At 43.1% G+C, this 11633-nt stretch overlaps 4 protein-coding genes across 4 annotated transcripts; all 4 read left to right on the top strand.

Moving 5' to 3' along the window:
* Positions 1-130: 130 nt before the first annotated feature.
* On the top strand, positions 131-541 carry SPPG_02196 (uncharacterized protein; the record flags this gene model as incomplete). The annotated part of the gene is made up of 1 exon (XM_016750492.1): positions 131-541. The coding sequence occupies one exon, from the start codon at positions 131-133 to the stop codon at positions 539-541; it is 411 nt and encodes a 136-aa protein (XP_016611174.1).
* A 42-nt stretch (positions 542-583) lies between these two features.
* SPPG_02195 (uncharacterized protein) lies at positions 584-1837 on the top strand (the record flags this gene model as incomplete). Its single annotated transcript, XM_016750491.1, has 1 exon — positions 584-1837. The coding sequence occupies one exon, from the start codon at positions 584-586 to the stop codon at positions 1835-1837; it is 1254 nt and encodes a 417-aa protein (XP_016611173.1).
* A 476-nt stretch (positions 1838-2313) lies between these two features.
* SPPG_08998 (uncharacterized protein) lies at positions 2314-3482 on the top strand (the record flags this gene model as incomplete). Its single annotated transcript, XM_016757149.1, has 2 exons — positions 2314-3198; positions 3276-3482. The coding sequence occupies 2 exons, from the start codon at positions 2314-2316 to the stop codon at positions 3480-3482; spliced, it is 1092 nt and encodes a 363-aa protein (XP_016611172.1).
* Positions 3483-3836: 354 nt separating this feature from the next.
* Positions 3837-10139, top strand: SPPG_02194 (uncharacterized protein; the record flags this gene model as incomplete). Its single annotated transcript, XM_016750490.1, has 2 exons — positions 3837-7104; positions 7195-10139. The coding sequence occupies 2 exons, from the start codon at positions 3837-3839 to the stop codon at positions 10137-10139; spliced, it is 6213 nt and encodes a 2070-aa protein (XP_016611171.1).
* Positions 10140-11633: the final 1494 nt, after the last annotated feature.

Raw genomic sequence — 11633 nt, 5'->3', positions numbered from 1 at the left:
GTAAAATCAAAATCATCAAGAATCGAGTGCCGTTCCACAAGATAATGTAGAACCACCCGCTGAACAAGCACCTGTTCAAAAAGCAGAAATTATACCAGAACAGCCTCCAAAGCAAAAGGTGAAACGCCCGATGACGGACAAGCAACGGGCTGCATTGGAGAAGGCGCAGAAAGCGAGGGCTGAACAATTGCGCCTAATGCAAGCAAAACGCGAGAAGGAACGGAAGGAGCAGGATAAACAAAGGAGGATCGATGAGGCCAAACGCATCCTTGAAGAGGAGAAGGAACAGAAGCGGTTGGCGAGGGAAGAACGACAAAACACGAAGCGAGGAAAGAAGGCAACACCAACACCAACACCAACACCAACTAGGAGCAAGAGATCCAAACCAGCAGCAAAGGCGCAGCCAGCAGCAATACGTCCATCTAAAAAAAAGAGCGTAATTTTGAAATTCGGTGATGATGAACCATTCTTTGACTCTAGATCACCATTCTTTGAGGAGGACAATGTTGAGGAGGACAACTATGGTGGTATTTTTGGCTGAAAAATCTTCCATTTTTTTTTTTCCTGCAATCAGTAAACAAAGATGTCAGAAGAAGTTGCTGTACCACGTAACTGGATCTTCTCAACAAATTCCTTCGCCAAAAGTTACTCCGATCCTCGCGGTGAGGGGGTGTCAATCTATTCTCCGATAGGTCAAAGTACATATACGACAAAGTCAAGAAACCTGACTCCGATTAAGATCACTTGCAACTCGAATTCGGTCTCTTTCATTTTGCAGAAACTAATTCTGTCAATGGATGTTTCTGCATATGATAATGCAGGGAACCTGATAACTCCTGGTACAGGTGTTAAAAACACGTATCTTGGCTTGGAATCCATTATTCAATCATTGACCATCAAAGCAGGAGGAGAAACAGTTGTCAATATACCAAACTATCCTCTTTATCTAGTACAAACGTACCGCAATCTATCTGCTGGTAGTAAGAAATTGTTGAGCCAACTTTCCGGATATGGAAACACCAATATCTTTGCAACATCGAGTACCATCTCCATCAACCATCACCCTTTTGTGGGTTTCTTTCATCTGACAAATGACCAGTTCTTCCCTGTTTGGGCACTTCCAAATCAAGCACTCGAAATCATAATCACGCTTGCGGATCCTTCAACCGTCTTTACATCGGCTGGAGTTGGAGAGATTAGAGTATCAAATATCAGGACTTTGATTTCGTATGTGACACCACCACCAAGCAGTGTCATCAATTCAACACGCGCTATAAGTGATGGAAAGCCAATATTCTATGACTATGTGCGCTCAACCCAAACGGAAAACGCATGTAGTGGCGGAAACCGGAATACATTTTTGCTTCATATGAGTGGTGTAAGGTCACTTCAAGGGATCGAAATGTCGTTTGTGGACGATGATGTTCTCAATGACCAGACGAAAGATAAGGCGCTAATGTATTCTTCACAAGGGCTTCGCGAGTGGCGAATTCAATTGGGGGCAAATCTTACCATTCCAAGTGGAACGCAAGGGTTCAGCCATAGCCCATCTGATAATCAAACGTTACTGGTCACACAGTTATCAAATAACAACTTTGACCAACTCGGGGAGATGGATATGTCGTTCGCCGACTATGATTCAAAAGCCTTTTCATTTGGATGGAGTTTTGCCAGCAAGGATGAAGGCAGTCAGGCGGCATTGAGTTTTACAGGGACAGACGGTTTATTAAGAGTACATATGCAACATGCTGTTGCACCTACGCAAAAGGTGCGTATGGTAACGTGCTACCACGAAAATGTCACTTTAAGCATTGGTGTGGTCGTGACTGTGGTCTAAGGCTGCCTTGGCATTTTTTCCCATCTTTTTGAGATGTTTTAATTCCCAGCTTGTCGTCTACATAAAGCTCTAGCTTCTTACTGCTTCTTGAACAACCAGCCTAAACAAATATGTTCATTCAATTTTCCCAGTCACTCTTTCAACAAAGTCGTCAGCGTTCTTGTGAAGTTCTGTAAGTTTCCTCAGCCCAGTGTCTCCATGACTAGAAATCTTTTGACTTTTCTCTCGGACTCCTGCTGAGAAAAGTGGTGACTCTTGTACTTGGCGATTTACGTGCTGCACGTGTTTATTCAATGTGGTGGCGTGCCGGACTGCTTGATTAGCAAAGTTCCTTGCTTTGGCAACATATGACGGTGCGTTATTCCACAGAACATTTGCCTTTGCTTTCGCTTTAGAAAACCAATTAGGCATCTTGATTTATAGAACAGAAGAGATATTATTTTTTCAGCTCTACATAGCAAAGGAAAAAACCTAGTATGGCATATTACCGAGCCAATTACTTGAGTGATACATATGCTATTTCGCCACCGATTCCAAATCTGCAAAAACGTCAAGTGGGTGTCGCACTAGACTATTCAAAGATTGATATCCTCGGACGACCACAAGTTGTCTATTCGTGGAACCGCAATGTCCATGAGAAAGACCTAGCAACAAAGACGAACTATGCAGCACCGAAATATGAACCGAGGCTCTCATCTTCTGATGTTCTGAAATTATCGGCTGCCCAACGAACTACCAAGGCTTACAGGGACGGTCTTGAATATGTTAAAGCAGAGGAAGATTACAGGAAGAAACAGAAGTATCTTGATTCTATTACACCAAGTCGTCGAGGGAACGCTCTAACTGTTGGAACGCAAAATTCCCTTTCAGGATTACCGATTCCTGATGAATCGGGGCATGTGTTTTCCTATCCCGCATCAGTGACTTCCCAAACGGGCTTAATGTTTGAAGCACCACCTAATGGAAATGAGATTCCAGCACAGCCACGTAATGTAAATTCTACTCCCCTAGAACCTGTAATTCTAACAAGGGAGACAGAAATTAGACGAGATGCAGTTGGAAATGACCATGTCAATCATGGGACTGGCGCTGCTGTTCCATTGGATGCGATGACAATGGCCGATGCTTATATTCCACCGATTCCAGGCAGTTTCCCTGGCTTGACTCCAGAGGTTCATGTGGAATCTCCTCAAATCGATGCCTCCATGGAAACAATGCCTCGTAGTGCCGCACCAATTCCGCATGATACAGTACTCCTGAATGACCGCCATGATCCGTCTGGTGTAGCGGATGTTTTAGAGAGAACTCCGTCAATGAAAAATTTATCCTGGTTCCTGCTAGAACTCCATTTCACTTCAAAGGTAAGGAAGCAACCATATTAGCAGGTTCCAAAAGGAAAGCAAATGCACCCCCGCCGATTCCTCGATTAAACAAAAAGAAGCAAAAAACAGAGCCAGTAACTCCACCACCGGATGTGATTTTTGCTGGAGTTGCTCCTCATGGAACCAAAAGAAGACAGTACAAACAACCAGATGATAAGCAGACCACGGTAAAAAGACAAAGAATAGATTCTTCTATACCCGAACGAGAGGAAGTAGAGGAAATTAGATTAACATCCCCTGAAGAAGTTGAAAAACATATATGAGCCAAAAATAGGAGAAAAGTCAATTTTGCACCAGCACCTCCGAATGTTGCTGTCAATCCTCCAACGTTAGTACCGCTAACCGCGGACTTGGGAAGTGAAGTACGTCCACTCACAAGATTGCGAGGACAACGTGAAGCGGAATATGTTGTCCCTCCTGCACAAACACAATCGACACTGCGTGTGGAACCTACAGTTCGAAGTAGAAGGAGAAAAGGAGCAGAGGATGTCACACTTCCACCGAGGAAGAAACAGAAGATATCGTAAGGTTTTATCATCCCATCTTATCGATAAGATGGGCACCCTCGAGCACTTTTGCCAAGCTCCTCAAATTTTACTTCCTAGCTACAATATAACATGTCTGGAATTAATAGTAGAACTTCTACGGGGTTACATACCGTAGATAACACAAATCTCTTATCTCCATATGTGACAGGCGAAATGGTTGGCTTCGATGCTGGAGCCAAGATAAAGGGGTTCGATGTTGGAGAATTTAAGCATTTATCTAATGAAAATGGTGAACTTAAAGTCAACGAGGTTGAAACCACCTCTGAATGCTTACCTTGTATGAATGAACATGGCGTCATATCCATTGGATTAAATGTTGATAACAAGAGGCTTGAAATTGATGAGGAGAGTCAGTTGACCACAATCGACATATCTGCGCATCAACCTCTTGTCTACTCAAAAGAGGGTCATGATATCCAACTTCAGTTTGATGATTCATCTTTATCTGTAGAAGAAGAAAAACTGAAAGTGATTCCCGAAAATTATGAGTTCCCAATGTACCATGATGATGAATCATGGACGGTTGGTATTAGAGTGGATGAGACATTATCCATTAACGAAAACGGACTTTCAGTGAACTTTCCACCACCGCCGCCTCTAGAAACACTGAAGAAACCTCTATATCGGGATAATGGAATTGGTGTCAAACTTCACAAGAGTTTGAAGGTGAATAGTTCAGATGAACTCGAAACAAACTCAAGCCAACTGTTCAAAGCATTTGGGGCTATAAAGACATCCAGCAGTGCGGATACGCTGTTAGACATCAGGTCTTCATGGCTCGACTTTGGATTTGGTAGTCTGACCGAAATGACTAATGTGTTAGGAGAGGTAGACACCACAGCAATACGCTTAATGGTCGATTCTTCGACATTCAGTCAAGCGGGATCGAGATTGTCCCTGAAATCACCCGGATATGAACAAATCATGTATGGGAACCTTACTTATGGCTACTCGGGAAGTTCTTCATTCACCTATTCGTCCACGCTTCAGGAGTTGCGTGTACCCAATGTAAAGTTAAGCGGAACATTGCCTGCGATTGGAGGTGGCTCGTATGCTGTAAGTAAAGACTATCTTTCACAATTTTATCAAGGCTCTCAAACAGGAGCAATCGCCGTGAGTCCGGAGGCTGCTGGACGTCGAGAGATAGGCTGTTTGGTCGATAATCAGACCATCAGAATTGTTGGAAATGCACTCACAGGTGGGTACATTTTTCAGGACTTTAATGGCGTATCTATTCGACCTGGAACGACCAATGATGTGGTATTATCTCTTAAATGCAAGGCTGGCAGTTGTCTCCAAATGGTCAAAGCAGATACCATTAAAGATGTACTGACTTGCAGCAATGGTATCGAGAGAGTACAGAATGACCTTCAACTCGATCTAAAAGTTGATGCTAACAGCGGTTTGGCCATGGTAAACAGGGGTACCATACGGGATACATTCACAGCCTCCCAAGGGGTAACACGGGTGGGCAACAATTATAGGCTGTCGTTAACAGCCCAGTCTCCAGATTTAACCCTCAACAACAGGGTTTTAAGTTCTAATATAGCAGCCGGGATAGGCCTCCAGAAGAACGGTGCCATTCTATCTACTAATCTCCGAGGTATAAATGGTGTACAAGTCAGCGGCGACTTGATTTCATGTTCACTTACAGGAAGTGATACCGTTCTTTGCGTAGGCGATTCCTTAAGAGGTAATTATGTGGGCAGTACCAACTCATATGGAAGTATTATTGTTGTTGGAAATACGATTCAGTATAACATGATTCCTCCTCAATTTGTAAGTAACAGTCCAAATCTCATCATTACAGGTTCGTATCCGCTTTATAACTTTACCCTCATTGACCCTACGCCATTATCGAAGCAAAGGGATACAGACAATACAGAGCAAACTGACACGGCTGAAATCTTGAAAACTGATATCCCGGATGGAAATGTGGTGGTGGCAAGCAGTATTACCCCTCTTTCAACTATACCCTTTCCAGCCATGGCTAGTCCTCCTCTTACGGTTCCCATGGCTGTCAATTCAATTCTTCCTATTACAAGTGCATTTCCATGGGCTATGATTTTCGGAGGGTCACGCAAACGTAAGGTTCAACGAGATGCGGAAGGCCAACCTATACTCGATGGCAATGGAAACCCCGTTTACGAACCAATAGACCCTGTTACCTTCATGCCACCACTTGAACCCGGGAGCAATGTCGCAATTGCTTCTGATCCAATAGGAGGTTGTACTCGTCTCTTGTTTGATACGCCTTCATGTTATCGAGGCATCAAATATGAATACCCTCAGCAAGCAATCAACTTGGGAATGTTAAGAGACTTTAACATGGAAGTGATACAGCCATGGACAACATCACAGATAACTAATTTGACTTCAAATAATGTTGTATTTGGAGTGAATATATCAGGGAAAGTCATTACAGGAAGCAGAGTTCAAACTACCGCCTCATCAGCAGGACAATCATCTGTCTTTATTTCGAACAGTTTTGATTCAACAAAAAGCACCTGGTTCAGGCTCGATGGCACAGGCTTTTTAGGATACAACCCCGGTGCTTCAACATGGCTCGGTGCTCAGGATTTACCAATGTTCATATATCCTAGGACATCTAGCATGCCTACTCTAGGTCTAAGAGTGGACACAAATGGTTCGTGCGTTGTAGGGGGTGACCTTACTATCGGATCATCTTCTGTGAGCGGTCTACGTTCGCTGGTTGTATCCAACCTTTCTTCAGGAAGCAATGCTTGTAGCATTCTTTATCTTACGGCCTCAGGAGGTTCTGGAGTGATGTTTTTGAACGGTGCCTCGCGAACAGTGGATGGAGGAGCATCAACAATGACATTAAGGAATGATGCAGGCAGTCTTCGGCTTCAAGCACAGACTGCTAGAGGACTAACAATACAGGCAAACACTGGTATCATTACACTGGATAGCACAAGCGTATCAACCTCTCCAACAACCGGTTCCCTAGTAAGTCCTGGTGGTGTTGGTATTGCAAAGGATGTATTCATTGGTGGTAATATCTTCGCCTCCACCAATATGAAGGTAGCCACAGAATCCTTTGTAACAACAGGATTAGCATCGAAGCAAAACTTATCTCCTTTGCTCGACAATATAAGTAGTCTGACCCCGACCGATGGTACTTTTTTAATGGGAAATGGTGGTTTTTTCCGGATCGTACCTAAAGATGAAATCCTCAGCACATATCAGCCCCTGATTACACCTGCGAGTTCGCTTAACCTGAGCGGTTTAACGGTACAAAATTCAAACACCAATGCTACAGCATTCACACTAGGGAACACTAGCACTGCACAGACATGGGGCGTTCATGTTTCCGGTACTTCAAATGGAAACCTACTTTCTGGAGCATTAGGCTTTTACTCGTCATACCAAGATAAAGGATACGTGTTCTGAATTGACCCATCAGGTAATATGGTCGTGAGTGGCGGCCTAGGAGTATCAACTGATGCATATATCGGTGGAATGGCTTACATCGGAGGTCTCGAAGTTGCATCTCAAAAATTTGTAATTGATAACACCGCTCCAATAAGTCAAACCTTGTCTTCACTATCAACAACTGTTACTAATAACAATAATGCCATTAATACTGCACTCGCATCGAAGCAACCAATGAACAGCGCTACCAACTCTCTGTACACAATGACGGTACAGCCTGACAGTTGGCTTTATTCTTCTGCTGGGACTACGTTCGAGAATGTTACTTCCACTCAAGTGAAAGGCATCCTCAATATAGCAACCAATGCTAACGTGAATACACTCCTTTCTGGTAAACAGAACAACATCACCACATCAACTAATTTGAGTCTTGCCTCAGTTACGGCTAGTGGTTATGTAACAGTAATTAATGGTGCCAATCCAACATATATGTCCCTGGTCAACTCTTCATCGAATATCACTTGGGGTCTTCGAGTAGCAGGTTCTTCAGCCGATGGCTCTAACCCAGCAGGTGGGTTTGGGATCAACTCTTCATATAACAACGTCGGTTATGTGTTAAAGATTTCTAATACTGGTATTACATATATTACAAATACCACACAGTCAACTAGTTTGACTACAGGAGCACTTCTAGTAAGTGGTGGTTTAGGTGTTGCAAAGGACTTGTATGCTGGAGGAAATGTAATTGGTAACTCCTCTGTGGATGCTCCAAACTGGGTTCAATCTCGAAACGTTTCGTCTGGCGTTAATGCCTACACAGCCATTGGTTGTGCCAATGACAGCGGCAATGGTGCGTTACTTTTCCTCAACTCTTCTACAAGGACTGCAGATGGAGCCGGGAACAACGCTACACTTTGGAATGACTGTGGAGACATGAACATCCAAGGAAAATCTGGTCTAGGATTAGGTCTACAGATTGTATCCATTTCGAATGAAGTTAAGGTGTTGACTGCTACAGACTCCTCGTCTGCGACATCAGGAGCCTTGCAGGTATCTGGGGGTGTTGGAATTGCGAAGACTCTGTGGGTTGGTAATAAGGTAACCAGTGGAAAAGGGACTGGCTATGGTTTTGGATGGGGTAGCATCGGTGGAAATGTCAATACTGGTGACATGACATTCTTCTCCCCATCTTTGAATGGACAAGCCTTCTTCAACGATCAGATTAACGATGTCTGCCTGCGGGCATGGAATACTAACATGAGATTTGGTGTTACAAATAGTTCATCTCAATTAGATATTCTCTCATCTGGGAATGTTATTATCAATACGACGACAGATTGTACTTCCACAACAACTGGCGCATTCCAAGTCAAAGGGGGAGTTGGAATTAGTAAAGCGCTTTATGTCGGTGGAAATGTTTTCTCAAATGGTATAAAACTAGCAACCGAGAGTTATGTAGGTACAGCCATTGCTTCAAAACAGACATTGAGTCCGCTCCTAGATTCTATCAGTGGACTCGCAATATCTGCAAATTCATTTATTGTTGGAAGTTCTGCTACATCATTCTCCACGAAAACCGTTGAAGAGGTGAAGTCAATTCTAGGAGTTATGAATGTCGACATCTCAGGGAAGCAAAATGCTAGTCCTTTACTCTCTACTCTCGCTGCGATGTCACCAATGAGCAATATGTTTCTCATGGGAGATGATGTCCAAGGATTCACTCTCACAAATGACATCGAAGTACGAAGCATTTTAAACATTGTCGACTATGCCCCCAGCATATCAGCACTGCAAGGAAGCGTTGCAACCCTACAAACATCAGTATCATCAAAGCAGGATACCATATCCAGTAGTACCGCATTATCAACAGGAACACTTGTTGTAAATGACATAACTGATTCCACATCAGCCATCACTGGAGCACTTCAAGTGAAGGGTGGAGCAGGAATCGCTAAGAAACTATGGGTTTCTGGTGCACAAATGACCGTCCAAAATACTAACTATAGTGTTGGCCAAACCAATACCCTCATGTTTTCACACGCAACACAAAATATATGTTCTATACAATCCTATTTGCCTGGTAGTAACAATGTTGACCTGAATTTCTATGTCGGACAAAGCAACGCATCTATTCGAAGTATGTCGCTTAATGGAGCAACCAGAAATGCTTATTTTGATAGAGATGTCATCATCGGAAACACCAGTGTAAATGGTTTAAGAAGCATTCAGGTCAAGAATGTAGACCTCGGTTCGAATGCAGCACCAATTTACTATTTAACGACGGCCGTGGGTTCTTCCGTTCTTTTTATGAATGGCTCAAATCGAACAGTAGATGGAGGCGCTAATACACTCACACTCAGGAATGACGTTGGTGCCGTACGCCTTCAATCTCAGGGAGCAAAAGGTATTTACGTTTATCCTAACACAGGTAATGTCGTTGTTGAAAGCACCACTCCAGCGTTATCGAGTACAACTGGCGCTTTGGTTGTTGCAGGTGGAATTGCGGTCGGTGCCCATGTCGTATCAGGTGGGAATCTGTATTCAAATGGTGCTGTGTATAGCAACGGACAGGTCTGCGCTACTCAAGCATGGGTGTCATCTCAAGTACAGTTTCCTAAGGTTCAGGTGTTCAAAATGCTAACTAAAGATGTAATCACAACTGGTAGCGGAACAAAGACGTTCTATGTTTCTACAGCCGGCCGGGCGTTGATACGCTATACCATCAACTTGCATGGCACCAATAATGCAGGAGGAACGCTCAATGTGTATCTAGGAACTAATGCCAGTTCGATGCCGTCAGTCTTTTCCAGTGATTTTAACTATAATGCTGGAGTGAACAGAACAATTTATGCCTCATTCATTGTGTCGGGGTTAGTTCCTGATGTAGCATATTTTACCAATTTTTCAGCAGTAAATGCAGCACTGGACACAAGCGCAGATGTAACCATTATAGAGGTAATGGAATTAGGGTCTTAAAGAAAGGAACTTCATTTGCCATCATTTAAAAAAGAAGCTATGCAAGATAAGAATGCGACACGCGGATATTGAAGGTCATTCAGTATTGAACATCAAGGACGCTGTGAAGGGTGACATGGATAAATTCTGGAGGTACTGTCGAGGTATGATGACAGGAGATAAAAAACGTATCATATTGTTTCTTCCGAAAACAGACCAGAATGAACACATCTTCAAAGAGATTTTGTCAATCGTCCACTTGAAGAAACTGGATGAAATCTGCTTTCGAAATTCCGGCTACTTGGCCATCTTGCAGGATTGCGTTCTCTTAGGACACAATCATAATGAAAGGCTCTTTGTTCTAGAAATGCGGATGGAAAGTGCGTGAACGCGGCTTCCCTTTTTTTTCTCTATAAAAAGATGGGGATGCAGATGGAGAACTGTATCCCCATTGGGTCATACAGTCCTTTCCTTTTCATGGCTTCTTTCGTTGGACTGACCACAAAAAGAAACGAAAAAGAAACCACACGCATCTGAAACACAGATGCCAACACAGCTTTTTGTGCAGCAATGCACGGGTCTGGAAACTAATGTTTCATCCGCAGTTCTATTCAACACACAACAACCTCATTATCCATCGAACTAGATAGACTCTTAGTACAATGAAGGATTAAGTCTAATTGTTCGACAACAAATGATTCCTTTTCACTCTTATGCTGCATTTGACGATATGTTCCTATAGTGGTAGATAGTAAGAGAATCATACCAGGCCAACTAGTTTCAAAATGTGTAGGATATTCGAAAATATGTTGAGCCGCCCATTGAAGTGCCTCAAGTGCAGCCTTGAGATGGTCTTCTTCATCATCCGCCGCAGAGAGTATTCCATCTATCGCTCGGTAAATAGTCTGGGAATAAAAAGCACATCGGAACTGCTTTGTATGTTTAGGTTCTTGGTCAGACGACATTTTTTAGTTATACAATACTGCCAACATGTGAACGTTAAGATACTTTATATAATAATGACGCTTTACATCGTGTTCTACATCATGTGGCCATTGCTATCATCGATACAGATGCCCACAGCTTCCATTCTACTTTTCTTAAGCCTGCCATCCTCCAATCCCATCCCAGTGGTACTCCAGACTACATAAATCTACTCGATATGCTTGCCAGTCGGGATTCCCTAGCTGACTGCATTCAGCTATCCACTCCATCAGAAAACTATGGACGCTGAACAACATGTCAACAACACCGATTTCCTCTCCAACTTCGTCAAGTTCTTCTCCATATTTTCTCACTTTTTCTTTGTTGTCAACAAAAGGAACCCTCGTATAAGGACTCTTCTCTGGGTTTGTCACGATGAAATTAATGATGTCTAAGACAATTGCTACGATTCGTCTTTCCTCATCCGAGTTAGCATTGTAGCCCATTGTAGGAATAAGAAGAGAGCCATCCGTAGGCGCGCTGAATGTGATATTGAAGAATTCCTTGAAACTCGTCATACTGTTTTGTGAA

This window comes from Spizellomyces punctatus (assembly GCF_000182565.1).
Source record: "Spizellomyces punctatus DAOM BR117 chromosome Unknown supercont1.3, whole genome shotgun sequence".
Lineage (NCBI taxonomy): Eukaryota > Fungi > Chytridiomycota > Chytridiomycetes > Spizellomycetales > Spizellomycetaceae > Spizellomyces > Spizellomyces punctatus.
This window is presented reverse-complemented; position numbering and strand designations above follow the sequence as displayed.